The sequence below is a fragment of the Stegostoma tigrinum genome, chromosome 37 (assembly GCF_030684315.1).
Source record: "Stegostoma tigrinum isolate sSteTig4 chromosome 37, sSteTig4.hap1, whole genome shotgun sequence".
NCBI lineage: Eukaryota > Metazoa > Chordata > Chondrichthyes > Orectolobiformes > Stegostomatidae > Stegostoma > Stegostoma tigrinum.
The window spans coordinates 5055443-5071725 of NC_081390.1; the positions used below are offsets into that span (position 1 = coordinate 5055443).

General features: G+C 46.3%; 1 protein-coding gene across 1 annotated transcript in view; it reads right to left on the reverse strand.

Moving 5' to 3' along the window:
• Window positions 1-13588: 13588 nt before the first annotated feature.
• The window catches only part of zfand4 (zinc finger, AN1-type domain 4), an 81411-nt gene continuing 78716 nt past the window's right edge, over window positions 13589-16283 (reverse strand). Inside the window, exon 10 of the mRNA XM_048563738.2 lies at window positions 13589-14678. Within this exon, the coding sequence (XP_048419695.1) occupies window positions 14543-14678 (136 nt within the window). The 3' untranslated portion in view covers window positions 13589-14542. The remainder of the gene's footprint in view (window positions 14679-16283) is intronic.

Sequence of the window (16283 nt, forward strand, 5' to 3'; positions counted from 1 at the left end):
AACAACTCCTTTCGTTAGCATTTTCCATAGGCTTTCATAGCACAGGTTTGAAGGTGATAAAGTGGGAGTTGGAAGAATGGTGGGTGAAGAAGGTGGGGCAGGTCTACTTGCTAAATTATTAGATTTCTTACTTAAAATGCCAAGCATTAGACTCTTCATTGGCTGATATTAAGGTGATTAGTCCGATGGTTGGCTGTAGAAGGTTCGTCCTCAGCAGCATTGTTTCTGTCTGTTCTCAAAGGAATATGGGCTTTGGTCTGATGTCCCTGTGGAGCAGACTGACTGCACTGGGGCTCTTTTAAACAGGTTGCATTGTCACTACAGCCATTCAAAGGGTGACATTTGCAAAATGCAGCTTGTCACAGGAACATGTTAGTAACTTTTCACATTTCCATTTCCTTGGTCCAAAGAGCATCTTCAAGGTGCAGGAGAAACACCATTCCATAAAGTGAGTGAGTTCCTAAAACATACAACATAGAACCGCACAGCACAGGAACAGGCCCTTCAGCCCATGATGTCATGCTGGCCATTACATCAAGTTAAACTAATCCCTTCTGCCTGCCCATGATCTATATCCCTCCATTCCCTGCTTATTTGTGTGCTTATCTAAAAGCCCCTTAAACGTCCCTATCGTATCTGTCTCCATCACCTCCCGTGGCAGCACATTCCAGACTCATACCACAATCTGTGTAAAAAAAAACTTGCTCCTCACATCTCCTTTGAACTTCCCCCTCTCACTTTAATTGCACGCCCTCTCGTGTTAGACATTTCAATTCTGGGAAATATATTGACTGTCCATATTAACTATACCTCTCATAATTTTATAAACTTCTCTCAGATCTCCCCTCAGGCTCTGCCATTCCAGAGGAAGCAACCCTGGTTTGGCCAGCCTCTCTGTGTAGCTCATACCCTCTAATCTATGCAGCACCCTGGTAAATCTCTTCAAAACCGCCACACCTCTGCAGCAACCAGAATGCAACAGCCCTATTTAACAATGATTGCATGATCCTCAGTTTCCTAAAGTCACAACTCTTGTAATCAAGTCAGACCCAGCTGGTGTTGCATTACCTCACCAGAGAGTTATTAACGCTCGGGGACACTCTGGGATTGAGTTTGTCCAGTAACTCCGCTGTTTCAAATTTCCAGCACTACTTGGGTTTTTTGGCTTCATGGAGGGAAGGCTGTGCTTCTGGAGTTGGGCCAGTGCAGGGGTAGGGATGACTGGAGCCCAAAGGTCATGAGACACAGGAATGCACCCACCCTCTAGAGTACAGTCTGCAGAACCAACATTGGGGTGTCGGGGGGGGGGGGGGGGGGGGGCGGGTTGGTCTTTCTTGGGAAATAGTCAATTCTCACTGACCATGAAACCCTGCCATTCTTACTGACTCCCATTAGCACGCTGGAAGGATTTAAAGGTTGACAATCTACCACCTCAGCCTGGAAATAAACACCCCTTCTTTGTGGGACATGTGACACCATCCACTCTACTACAGGACTTCCCTAATTCTATCTTAACTACTGACAATGTTGCAAAAAAAAATGCACACAATAATATTAACGGTCCTCACACATCTTTCTCCTTCAGTGGGAGAGGTTCCTGTGCCATCTACCAGCTTCTAGTTTGTAAAAATATGCCTCTCAGTCAAGTTGTATCTTTCATGTTTCAACACAACATTTTCCTGTTAAACATGTCACACCAAATACATCGGACACTTAAGTCTGAATGATCTAAACAGAAGCGTTGTGAAGGGCATTAGTGTTTTCTTTTCCTTAGTTATGAGTACCGTTTGCACTGCTCTAGACTGACTGGCACTCCCAGTGAACACAGCAATTTCACTTGGCCACAAAAAGACCATACGTGAGGGCTGTGTATGTCAGAAATGGGTCTACTACTCAACAGTTCTCTGACCTCTATGTCTCCCGCTACAGTGCGGAAAACTGTGGTATTTTTCTATCTATAGGCTGTTTCGCCGGCCTTTACAAAGTGCATGGAGATGTGTTTGGTAAATGCACCTACTGTGTGTAACCTTTCTGCTTTAACTACCTGTTCTTTTACACACTGTGCACTCTGCGTGGGAGAGCCTTAATCTACTTTGGCTTTCAGCATGTATATGCAGCATGCTAAAAAGGGAAACTATATAGGCAGGCTTAGTTTACACTTCATGTGGGGTCCGTAAACTAATAATTACATTCACCCCAGTTGGTTAACCTTCCCCAGCAAAACTTCAGTTGGAACAAAGGAGCCAATAGTCCAGTTGCTGAGTATAATTCAAGGTTGCTTCTCAAAAGAATTCTTTAGCCATCTCAAATTATATTAACCACAATACATATCAAATTCTAATTGATAGGATTCAAGGCTTGCATTACTCGTAAGATGCAAACATCACAAGCCATTTTTATTTCCTAAGCTCATATCCAACTCTGCTACTTTGCAGTTAACAGCCTAGCATTCTTTCTGTTCATTCAAGGCTAATATATTGTGAGGGGGTCCATAACTGCGGTTTTCTTATTTCCTTCTCTGGTATATTCCCATTCTGATAGTGAACAAAACAAGCAACATAATTAAGGAACCCAAACTGAAATATTGGGATACAGTTAACAAGATCCAAGAGAGAGAGGTGGTGGCAATATAGTAATGTTACTGGACAATTGGATTACACTATTGAGGTCCTAAATTGTTGGATGTAAGGGTTTAAATTCCACCTTTGCTGTTGGTGGATTTTAGGTTATATTAATAAACACCAAAACTATAAATCCATGGTATCTACGAAGTTATCTTCGATTGTAAAAATCCATCTGGTTCACTAGTTTCCTTTAAGGAAGCAAACCAGCCATCCTTACCTGATCTAGACTATCTGTGACTCCAGACCCACAGCATTGACTCTTATCTGCCCTCTTAAATGACTAAGTGACTCAGTCCAAGAACGATTAAGAATGGGCAACAAATAGTTGACAAAAACAGAAATTTCTGAGGAAAATTAACAGGTCTGGTAACACCCGTGGAGGGAAAACAGAGTTAACATCTCAAGTCCAGTGACCCTTGAACAGAACAGGGCTAACAATTCAATGGTGTCTCATGCACTTTCCATCTCCACTGGAAATCCAACAGGTTAGTGCTGGTTCTTTAAAGAGCCACGCTTTCAGTTTCACTCCTTCCCCACTGTGTCTGACCTAGCTCACAAACACGCTTACATTTGAATCACTAGCTTCAGGTTTTTACTTCTCACTCCAAGTATTGAGCATGAAAATCAAAACTGGCATTCCAGAGCAATGCCAAGCTGAACAGTATTACCAGAGAAAATGTTAAACCAAGACTCTATTTGAGTGCAAATTAGTTGCCATGAAGATTTTTTTATACATTGACATGAGGAAGATATTGCTGACTGGCCCAACATTTATTGCTCATCCTTAAGTCTCTTTGAGAGTCATAGAATTTTATAGTATAGGAGGCAGCCATTCAGCCCATTGTGTCTGTACCAGCTCCCAAAAGAGCTGCTCAGCTACTCCGATTCTCTGGTTCTCTCTGTAGCCATCTGCAGGGAGTGTGAGCCAAATATAATTTTGTTAGAAAAAGGTGGTGGTGAGCTGCCTTCTTGAACTGCTATAGTCCATGTGCTGTAGGTTACCTACAATGCCCTCAGGGAGGGAATTCCAGGATTATGACCCAGCGACACTGAAGGAATGTCAATCCATTTCCAAGCCAGGAAGGTGAGTTGCAGGAGGTGGTTTGCCCATGTGATAGCAAGAGCTGCGGATGTTGGAGAATCTAAGAAAAAAAAGGTGTAGAGCTGGATGAACACAGCAGGCCAAGCAGCATCAGAGGGCAGGAAGGCTGACGTTTCGGGCCTAGACCCTTCATCAGAAATACTCCTGAAGAACAGTCTAGGCCCAAAACATCAGCCTTCCTGCTCCTCTGATGCTGCTTGGCCTGCTGTGTTCATCCAGCTCTACACCTTGTTATGAGAGATAATGGGAACTGCAGATGCTGGAGATTCCAAGATAATAAAATGTGAGGCTGGATGAACACAGCAGGCCAAGCAGCATCTCAGGAGCACAAAAGCTGACGTTTCGGGCCTAGACCCTTCATCAGAGAGGGGGATGGGGGGAGGGAACTGGAATAAATAGGGAGAGAGGGGGAGGCGGACCGAAGATGGAGAGTAAAGAAGATAGGTGGAGAAGGTGTGGGTGGGGAGGTAGGGAGGGGATAGGTCAGTCCAGGGAAGACGGACAGGTCAAGGAGGTGGGATGAGGTTAGTAGGTAGCTGGGGGTGCGGCTTGGGGTGGGAGGAAGGGATGGGTGAGAGGAAGAACCGGTTAGGGAGGCAGAGACAGGTTGGACTGGTTTTGGGATGCAGTGGGTGGGGGGGAAGAGCTGGGCTGGTTGTGTGGTGCAGTGGGGGGAGGGGATGAACTGGGCTGGTTTAGGGATGCAGTGGGGGAAGGGGAGATTTTGAAACTGGTGAAGTCCACATTGATACCATATGGCTGCAGGGTTCCCAGGCGGAATATGAGTTGCTGTTCCTGCAACCTTCGGGTGGCATCATTGTGGCAGTGCAGGAGGCCCATGATGGACATGTCATCAAGAGAATGGGAGGGGGAGTGGAAATGGTTTGCGACTGGGAGGTGCAGTTGTTTGTTGCGAACTGAGCGGAGGTGTTCTGCAAAGCGGTCCCCAAGCCTCCGCTTGGTTTCCCCAATGTAGAGAAAGCCGCACCGGGTACAGTGGATGCAGTATACCACATTGGCAGATGTGCAGGTGAACCTCTGCTTAATGTGGAATGTCATCTTGGGGCCTGGGATGGGGGTGAGGGAGGAGGTGTGGGGACAAGTGTAGCATTTCCTGCGGTTGCAGGGGAAGGTGCCGGGTGTGGTGGGGTTGGAGGGCAGTGTGGAGCGAACAAGGGAGTCACGGAGAGAGTGGTCTCTCCGGAAAGCAGACAGGGGTGGGGATGGAAAAATGTCTTGGGTGGTGGGGTCGGATTGTAAATGGCGGAAGTGTCGGAGGATAATGCGTTGTATCCGGAGGTTGGTAGGGTGGTGTGTGAGAACGAGGGGGATCCTCTTGGGGCGGTTGTGGCGGGGGCGGGGTGTGAGGGATGTGTCGCGGGAAATGCGGGAGACGCGGTCAAGGGCGTTCTCAATCACCGTGGGGGGGAAGTTGCGGTCCTTAAAGAACTTGGACATCTGGGATGTGCGGGAGTGGAATGTCTTATCGTGGGAGCAGATGCGGCGGAGGCGGAGGAATTGGGAATAGGGGATGGAATTTTTGCAGGAGGGTGGGTGGGAGGAGGTGTATTCTAGGTAGCTGTGGGAGTCGGTGGGCTTGAAATGGACATCAGTTACAAGCTGGTTGCCTGAGATGGAGACTGAGAGGTCCAGGAAGGTGAGGGATGTGCTGGAGATGGCCCAGGTGAACTGAAGGTTGGGGTGGAAGGTGTTGGTGAAGTGGATGAACTGTTCGAGCTCCTCTGGGGAGCAAGAGGCGGCGCCGATACAGTCATCAATGTACCGGAGGAAGAGGTGGGGTTTGGGGCCTGTGTAGGTGCGGAAGATGGACTGTTCCACGTAACCTACAAAGAGGCAGGCATAGCTGGGGCCCATGCGGGTGCCCATGGCCACCCCCTTAGTCTGTAGGAAGTGGGAGGAGTCAAAAGAGAAGTTGTTGAGTCCGTGACACCACCCACGCCCTCCACCTCCTCCAGGACTTCCAATTCCCTGGCTCCCAACACCTCATATTCACCATGGACGTCCAGTCCCTGTACACCTGCATTCCGCATGGAGATGGCCTCAAGGCCCTCCGCTTCTTCCTGTCCCGCAGGCCCGACCAGGCCCACTCCACCGACACTCTCATCCGCCTAGCGGAACTCGTCCTCACACTCAACAACTTCTCTTTTGACTCCTCCCACTTCCTACAGACTAAGGGGGTGGCCATGGGCACCCGCATGGGCCCCAGCTATGCCTGCCTCTTTGTAGGTTACGTGGAACAGTCCATCTTCCGCACCTACACAGGCCCCAAACCCCACCTCTTCCTCCGGTACATTGATGACTGTATCGGCGCCGCCTCTTGCTCCCCAGAGGAGCTCGAACAGTTCATCCACTTCACCAACACCTTCCACCCCAACCTTCAGTTCACCTGGGCCATCTCCAGCACATCCCTCACCTTCCTGGACCTCTCAGTCTCCATCTCAGGCAACCAGCTTGTAACTGATGTCCATTTCAAGCCCACCGACTCCCACAGCTACCTAGAATACACCTCCTCCCACCCACCCTCCTGCAAAAATTCCATCCCCTATTCCCAATTCCTCCGCCTCCGCCGCATCTGCTCCCACGATAAGACATTCCACTCCCGCACATCCCAGATGTCCAAGTTCTTTAAGGACCGCAACTTCCCCCCCACGGTGATTGAGAACGCCCTTGACCGCGTCTCCCGCATTTCCCGCGACACATCCCTCACACCCCGCCACAACCGCCCCAAGAGGATCCCCCTCGTTCTCACACACCACCCTACCAACCTCCGGATACAACACATTATCCTCCGACACTTCCGCCATTTACAATCCGACCCCACCACCCAAGACATTTTTCCATCCCCACCCCTGTCTGCTTTCCGGAGAGACCACTCTCTCCGTGACTCCCTTGTTCGCTCCACACTGCCCTCCAACCCCACCACACCCGGCACCTTCCCCTGCAACCGCAGGAAATGCTACACTTGTCCCCACACCTCCTCCCTCACCCCCATCCCAGGCCCCAAGATGACATTCCACATTAAGCAGAGGTTCACCTGCACATCTGCCAATGTGGTATACTGCATCCACTGTACCCGGTGCGGCTTTCTCTACATTGGGGAAACCAAGCGGAGGCTTGGGGACCGCTTTGCAGAACACCTCCGCTCAGTTCGCAACAAACAACTGCACCTCCCAGTCGCAAACCATTTCCACTCCCCCTCCCATTCTCTTGATGACATGTCCATCATGGGCCTCCTGCACTGCCACAATGATGCCACCCGAAGGTTGCAGGAACAGCAACTCATATTCCGCCTGGGAACCCTGCAGCCATATGGTATCAATGTGGACTTCACCAGTTTCAAAATCTCCCCTTCCCCCACTGCATCCCTAAACCAGCCCAGTTCATCCCCTCCCCCCACTGCACCACACAACCAGCCCAGCTCTTCCCCCCCACCCACTGCATCCCAAAACCAGTCCAACCTGTCTCTGCCTCCCTAACCGGTTCTTCCTCTCACCCATCCCTTCCTCCCACCCCAAGCCGCACCCCCAGCTACCTACTAACCTCATCCCACCTCCTTGACCTGTCCGTCTTCCCTGGACTGACCTATCCCCTCCCTACCTCCCCACCCACACCTTCTCCACCTATCTTCTTTACTCTCCATCTTCGGTCCGCCTCCCCCTCTCTCCCTATTTATTCCAGTTCCCTCCCCCCATCCCCCTCTCTGATGAAGGGTCTAGGCCCGAAACGTCAGCTTTTGTGCTCCTGAGATGCTGCTTGGCCTGCTGTGTTCATCCAGCCTCACATTTTATTATCTACACCTTGTTATCTCTGGTTTTCTTATGTATCTGCTGCTCTTGTCCTTCTAGATGGAAGCGGTTGTGGGTTTGGAAGGTAATGTCTAAGGATTTTTTAATGAATTTCTACAGACCATCATTGATAACCTATAACCACCAGACCAGACCATCAACTTATAATAATCTTGAAATAAAACAAAACTAAACTGCAGATGTTGTAAATCTGAAACTGAAACAAAGACTCGTGGAGAGAAAAACAGTGTTAATGTTTTGAGACCAGAGATTTTATCAGAATTGCGAGATCTGCTGAGTTTCTCCAGCCCTTTCCATTTTTGCACAATGTATTGATATCATTGATAAAGAATATTGTTGGGGTAAGGAAAGTTTATTTATGGAAACAACTTTTGAGTGTTTTCATCTTCGCAAGAGTGCTGCATCCTGTGTCACATCACATATTGCATTATTAGCATATCAGTCAGATTTAAACCACTTTTACTTCAAAAGAGAAGTTTGTTTCATGAACGCTCCATCAGCTCTCTGACATCTGCCTTGCCCTGTCCTACTTTTGCTGTACTTTGTCCTTTAACAGCTAGACCCTTGAATTCCTTCAGTAAAGGTCCCTGTCTCCCAAGTCCTTCCTTAAACCCCAATTCCTTAAATATTCTATTACTCTATCTCTCAGGCCCTTTTTTGGCTCAGCATCTGTTTTTAAGTGATTACAGCAGTGAAGTGTCTTACAACAGATTTCTACAAGATTTCTAAAGATGATAAGTAATATAAATTATTATAATTTAACTTTATAATTAATTATAGGTGTAATTATTTATATAAATCAAATCAATTTCATTCATCATGTCCTGTTGTTGACTTGGAAAATCCCAACTCATGTAGGTGGATTACTTTAAGTTCACAGAATATAGGACGATGATAACCAACCCCACGGCCATCTCCTTTGGTCCCCTGTGATATACATTATCAGGTCTTAGGGGCTAAACAACCTTCAGTCTCATTAAGTTCTCTAGCTCTCTCTCCTTAAAAAAAAAACTAATATCAATTTCCGTCAATTCTTCCTTCCCAAAGACCCTTGTTTCGCTAGCACTTCTGAGAAATATTTTGTATCTACTTCTGTGGAAGCAGAATAAAATGTAATTGTTTAAATTGCTTTACCATTGCCTTATTTTCAAAACTCAGACTGTAAGAGGCCTACCTTTGTTTTCACAATTTTTTTCATACTTACAGAAGCCCTTACAGTCCATTTTTCTGTTCCTTACAAGTTGGCTGTCATATTTTACTTGTTCCCCTCTTAACATCTTGGCCCTCTTTTGCGGAATTCTAAGCTGTTTCCCGTTCTTAGGCTTGCTAATTTTTTTGAGCAATGTTATCTGACTCCTGTTTGGATCTAATATTCTCCTATATTTGCCCTGTTAACCAAGGTAGCCACTCACCCTGTTATATTCCTTCACCCAAAACAAAGGAGCAATGGGTCCAAAGCACATACACATTCGCCCGTTGGGGGTACGGAGGCAGGAGAGTCTGGCTCTGGGTCAGGCTGGGGACACACTGTTTCCTCCTTCCTGCCTGGAAGTTCCGGGGGGCCCTCCAGGGCCCCAGCAGCATGTGGCTGGGTGTCAGAGGGAGCCTCAGGATGCCTCCCGTCACCTGGAAGCGGGGTGCTGCTTTCCCTCTCCCTTGAGATCTTTAGCTTCTGCTTTGGGCGGGCCTCCTCCAAATCTCCCTCGTCAGAGGAGCTCTTATAGCCCCCCTGTAGCTGCCTCTTCCGGCCTGATGGTTGTGGTGCCTGGGCCCGCCGGCGCGCCTTCCTCCTCGCTTTCCAGACCATCATCCACTCCTCTGGGTCACCTGTTGCCGCCTCCATCGACTCCGGGTTGTTGGGTGGGGAGCGGAGCCTGCAGGGGTGCTTTGCTGGCCTTGGGTTCATCCTGCGGGGCTGGGCCCTCCTGCACGACCTGGCCCTCCTGCACATTAGTGGGGTCCTTGCAGGGCGCTGGTGCCTTCCACTCCTCCAGGGGTGGGGAGCCTGCCCTGCATTGCCCCTGCCGGCGACCTGGGCATAGGTGGTCCCCCGCCACGGGCATGCCCTATGGAGGCGGCCCGCTTCCCTGAAAAGGTTGCAGCTTTTCTCTTGTGGGCAATCCTTTGCAAGGTGTCCCTCCTCCCTGCAGATGGTGGCTTTGCAGTCGGCCACCACGTGACCTGACCTACTACAGGCATGGCAGACTTTAGGTTGCCCTGCGTAGGTCAAGTAGCCCTTGCTCCCGCCGATCACAAAGCTGGACGGTGGGTGTACAATGTTCCCGTCTGCGCCCATCCTCAGCATCACCTTGACCTGCCTCTTACTGGTCCAGATGCCAAAGGGGTCCATGATGTCAGTTAGGTCCCCTTTCACCTTCACATACTTTCCAAGGAAGGTCAGGACAACAACTGCTGGCACATGCGGGTTGTACATGTGTATAGTCACCATACGGCTCCTCTGCGCTGGCATCACGAACAGCGGGACAGCAGTCAATACAGAGAGGGGGCCCTCAGCTCCTTTCTCCATGAAAACCTCCAGGAAGCGCTCGCAAAGTGTGGCACTCCTGAAGGTTACATCGTAAAAACCTCCTCTGGGGAAATCCTGCAGGCAGCAAATGTCTGCAGCAGTGAACCTACAACAGTCCAACAGGACCCTCTTCACGTAGAAGGTGCGGTCCACAGGTGCACCTTCATCCACCTTCACGGAAACGCGGATGGTGTTCCGGGCCCCCTGACCTGGGGCACGAGCACTTGCCACAGCCATCGTTGCAGGTTGGCTGCTCCCCTGAACCAGCGTTAGGCCGAAGCCAGCATTAAGATCCACCGGTTGCAAGGGTGCACAGCCAACCCGACGTCTTCCTTCCACCTCCGACACAGCGCTCTCCTCCTCTCAGTCCACAAAGAGTGGGTCTTTATTTTGTTCCGGATATAAGCTGGTTCACTGAGCTGGAAGGTTTGTTCCCAGATAATCAGTCACCATTCTAGGTAACATCATCAGCGAGCCTCCGATGAAGCGCTGGTGTTGCCCCGCTTTCTATTTATCTGTTTAGGGTTCCTTGGGTTGGTGATGTCATTTCCTGCATTGGTGATGTCATTTCCCCTTCTTTTTCTATCACTCGTATCCTTCCATACAGATGAGGAAGGACACCACTTTGATTGGGACAACATACCCATCCTCGGACAAGCCAGAGACACGCACGAGAATTCCTAGAAACAAGGCATTCCAACTGGAACTCCATCAACAAACACATTGATTTGGAGCCAATCTACCATCCTCTGAGAAAAAGAACGGGAAATGACATCACCAACACTGGAAATGACATCACCAACCCAAGGAAACCTAACCAGATAAATAGAAAGCGGGACATAACACCAGCGCTTCGTCGGAGGCTCACTGATGTTACCAGACGAAACGTCTGAAAACTAACTTTCCAGCTCAGCGAGCAAACTCACATCCAGAACAGACTGCAATCACCAGACACAAACATTCACATTGTCAATGGGCAGGGAAGAAAAATACCAACTGCTCTTTCCTGAAGTAGAACAAGTCACAGGTTAGACCCTATTAAGGACAGATATAATAGTGGCAGCATAGTGGCTCAGTGGTTGCATAACTGTATCACTGCACCAGGGACCCAAGTTTGATTCCACACTTGGGCAACTGTGTGGGACGTCTGCACATTCTCTGCATGTCTGTATGGGTTTTTGCTGGGTGCTCTGGTTTCCTCCCACTGTCCAAAGATGTGAAGGTTGGACAGATTGGCCCTGCTAACTTGTCCATAATGTCCAGGTTTGTGTAGGCTAAAGGGATTAGCCACAGGACATGCAGTGTTACAGAGATGGGGTAGGTCTCAGTGGGATGTTCTTTTGTCAGTGTGGACTCAATGGGCAGAATGGCTTGCTTCCACACTGTAGGAATTATGTAATGAACTTGCTGTGTGCTGCTAGTGATGTAATTAAACAAAAACATTTAATACACCTCCTGTGACTCTCACTCTAGTTGCATTGCACAGGTTTACTTGAAAAGACTTTGCCCAGTTCAGTAAGATTTCAATAATATTTATAGAATTATGTCTATAATACTATAATAATATTATAGCAGGGTCAGGAATGGATGTTGCAGACTCCAGGGTATAAATCTTTCATTAAGATCAGGGAAGGTGGTAAAAGAGGGGGAGGTGTGGCTTTGTTAGTCAAGGACAGTATAACGGTGGCTGAAAGAACTTTTGACGAGGACTCGTCTACTGAGGTGGTATGGACTGAGGTCAGAAACAGGACAGGAGAGGTCATACTGCTGGGAGTTTTTTATAGGCCTCCGCAAAGTTCCAGGGATGTGGAGGAGAGGATTGGCAAAACGATTCTGGGCAGGAGTGAAAGGAACAGGGTGGTCATTATGGGCAACTTTAACTTCCCCAACATTGACTGGAATTGCTATAACTCTAGTACGCCGGATGAACCAGTTTTTGTCCAGTGTGCAGGAGGGTTTCCTGACTCAGTATGTTGAAGAGCTGACAAGAGGGGAGGCCACACTGGATCCGGAACTTCGTAATGAACCAGGCCAGGTGTTTGATTTAGTGGTAGGTGTCATGCAGTCATCCTCTTATTCCTCACATACCTATAGAAAACTTTAGGGTTTTCCTTTATTCTACCTGCTAATGACTGCTCATGTCCCCTCCTTGCTCTTCTTAACTCTCTCGTTAAATCCTTCCTAGCTAATCTGTAACTCCCCATCACCTCACGTGAACCATCTCACCATCACATAAACCTCTCTCTTCCACTTAACAAGAGATACAATTTCTTATAATAACTATAATACTAATACATTCACATATGACCCTGTACATAGATCCCTGAAAGTTGCCACCCAGGTTGATAGTGCTGTTAAGAAGACATACAGTGTGTTAGGTTTTTTTTGGTAGAGGGATTGAGTCCTGGAGCCGTGATGTCAAGCTGCAACTGTACAAAACGCTAGTGCGGCCTCACTTGGAATATTGCGTACAGTTCTGGTCGCCCCATTACAGGAAGGATGTAGAAGCATTGGAAAAGGTGCAGAGGAGATTTACCAGCGTGTTGCCTGGTCTGGAGCAAAGGTCTTATGAGGGAAGGCTGAGAGACTTGGGTTTGTTCTCATTGCAGAGAAGAAGGCTAAGACGGGATTTAATAGAGACATACAAGATGAGTAAATAGGGTGGACAGTGAGAGCCTTTTTCCGAGGATGATGATGTCAGCTTGTACGAGGGGGCACAGCTACAAATTGAGGGGTGATAGATTTAAGACAGATGCCAGAGGCAGGTTCTTTACTCAGAGAGTGGTAAGAGCATGGAATGCCCTGCCTGCCAATGTAGTTAACTCAGCCACATTAGGGGCATTTAAACAGTCCTTGGATAAGCATATGGATGATGATGGGAATAGTGTAGGGGGACGGGCTTAGATTAGTTCACAGGTCGGTGCAACATCGAGGGCCGAAGGGCCTGTTGTGCACTGTATTGTTCTATGTTCTAATTATGGACCAAAAGTGACGTAAACTGCAGTCAAACTTATACATATAGTTTTCACTTTCACACATCATGATCATCATGCCTTTAACTCACCAGACGGTTTACATGAAACTGCAAGAAATGCTCTTTAAGTTCCACTGTTTGATTTACTGCTGCTTCTAGTCATGTCAGCCTTCAAATTCTATTCCTTTGCTGGTGCGATTTTCATTGGCATTTTTCAATCCTGTTGACCATCTGTGTGGGTCTTCTCTCTTTTTGCAGGGGTACGTACCTGATAAGCCACATTTTGAGAGGCACAGAGTTCTGACCAAGTCTCTATATGGCGTATCAATTGCCTTTCCCAATGTGTCTCATGTGTTAGTTATGGATTTCTAGCTCAGTTGATACACTTACAAAATCTCCAAAATTTGCACAGTTGAATTTTATCTTTTTCATAAACTGCAATGAATGGGACAAAACTTTAATATTAAAGCAACAAAGTACAAACTCAAAAATGTTGTTATGGTTTTAAATATAAATTAGTTTAATATTGGTTAGATGTTGCCCACACACACTAGAAAAATTATGCGTGCAAATAATAAATTCAATTTATATTCAAATCTTGTTAAGAGCAATCTAATCTTTATTTGCGAAAAACAAATCAACAGCACTGTGTGTAGAGTGTTACGTTAAAAAATTGTGAGAAGAATACAAAAAGATTCACTTTGCCAAAATGTGTTTGATATGGCGATGGAAGCAAAGAATTATGTAGCAGATAATTTGTGAGGATCAGAGACAGACAAATGAGTTTTAAAATCACCTCAGAAAAGGGTTTCCAGTGAGGTGAATGATAATCTTGATACAGTGCATAAAACTTGAAAGAATTTTTTTAAAAAAAATCTACAGATATTGCACAACCAACCCAGTGTGGGAGCTAAGTACAGTTTTCACTGAATCCTGTCATCAATGGTGTCAACATCTGTAAAAGCAGCAGAAAAGCAAATGCTTCACTGAAATAAATAGACTTGTAACAAGAACTTGCAATGTTAAAATGGACAAGTAATTAAAATGTTATTACTACAAAGACATTATGCACATGCCTTCTTTTTCCATCAAAAAAGCTCCTCTCTTCCTTAGGGCTTGTTTTAGTCAAATAGTAGTGACAAGTTTTTAATAAAGTGCATTTTTGAAATATTTGCCAGAAAAGCATTGTCTGCACCAAATATAAAGTTAACAAAACATCTGCATTCATTAGAAACTAAATTCACAGCATAAATCTTCAAGAAATTCATTTTGTTTTTACACTGACAATTTACTAAAAAGAATTAAGATGCAAACTAAAAACCCACAATAGTGTTTACATAATACATAAATACCGAGCATCAATTGTGTGCTTCTGATTGGCAATTTTGTCTTTCCAGACCAATGTCAAAATTAAGCAAACAGTTAAATACTTCTTATTGTTCTTTTAGCACAGTCTGACAAGAAGAGTTGCACATAGCACTAAATGGGTCAGATTTTTGGAAGCTTTGGTGCACTAACAACAGGGTTGGTCTCCTGTAAGTATCTCCTTCCTGCTGTCTTGTAATCATACGTGCATTCATGAGTCTCGGCATAGCGATGTGTTGCACAGAAGTTGTTTCCACACCTGCAAACAGACGGATGTGATTTAGTTCTCTAATGATCAGGCGCTTCAACCATGTGGTATGGAACATGCCACCTTTAAAGTGGTATCAATCAATCATCACAGGCCCCAATCCTAATGCAGCAATGTCATTTAAACAATTATCATCTGAGAGGGAAACCTTTAACAAATGAAGATTGTGATCCTTTCAGCAGTGAGAATGTAGGCATCAATACAGTCCTCTAGGATGTGAGAGAGTCACCTCTTTGTAGGACCTGTTAGTTTCGTTAATCTCAGGTCAGTTTGTAAGAAAACACGAGGACACAGACCAAACCACTCAATCTGGTAACTGTGTGCAGGGATCTCTAGGTTACCTGGTACAGCAAGTTCTGTTGCACAAGTTGCCCTAAAAACAAGATGTGGGCTTCAACTAGAGGGAGCTCCAGTCAGCAATTAAAGGCTCGCAATTTGAGAATGCTGGAAAGCCTAACGGACTTGCTGAATATATGTCACTGTTTTTAGTAGGAGGAATTGTATCAATGCCATTGCCCATTACACACAATGGTTGGGTATAACTTAGGGCTGATCCAAAACACACATATACAAAGGCTATACTTGGCCAGGTGTTATTTACTAATTAATGGTTGAGTTTGCATTTAGTACACTCTAACAAGGTGCAAGCTTGTGAGCAAGCATAGCTGTTTCTACCCAAAATGAACCAAACATTTAACACTCTATAATTGGAAACTTCGAAAATGATGCTAAATGCAAATAAATGATGGTCAGCAATCTTTGACTAATAAACAACTGGTCTTTTTAAAGAGATAATGGGAACTGCAGATGCTGGAGATTAGATGAAGGGTCATCTCTGATGAAGGGTCTAGGCCCGAAACGTCAGCTTTTGTGCTCCTGAGATGCTGCTTGGCCTGCTGTGTTCATCCAGCCTCACATTTTATTATCTTGGTCTTTTTAAAGCCAGACATTTCACATGGTGGAGATTGTATCAAGAGATGGAAATAGGATCATGAGGTTGGAGGCTAATATACAAGCGTGGCTAGAGAACTGTTTAACACACAGATAACACAGAGCAGGGATGAACATGGCATTGTCAAGTTGGCAGTTTGCATCAAGTGGGTGCTGCAAGGCTCATTGCGAGGGCTTCAGCTGCTTACAACTTGTTAGTCTTGCTACGATGGTCATACAAGGCATGGAATTCTGCACATTGTTCTGCTGTCCCTTTTGAAAGTAGGATTTCATTGTCTCAAGGCAGTACAGCAAAAGGTTCATTAAACTGAACCCTGGGTTATCCTATGATAAGAATCTGATTACAGTGGTCTTATACTTCTCTGAAGTTTAGAACACTAAGAAGTGATCTCATTGAAACACAAAATTCTGAGAGGACTTGACAGGGTGGGACTGGGAATCTAGAACATGGGTCTATAAATCATTAACACTTTTCCAGAAACTAAGATGAAGAAATTTCTTTCCCCAAAGGATCGTGAATCTTTGTAATTTCCTGCCTCAGAGGGTTATGGATGCGGAGTCATTGGTCAAGCAGATTTAGGGGCCATATTGCCTGCTGCTATTGTTGGTTTTTACGTTCTTAAAAAAAGTGTTACACTGTTGAAA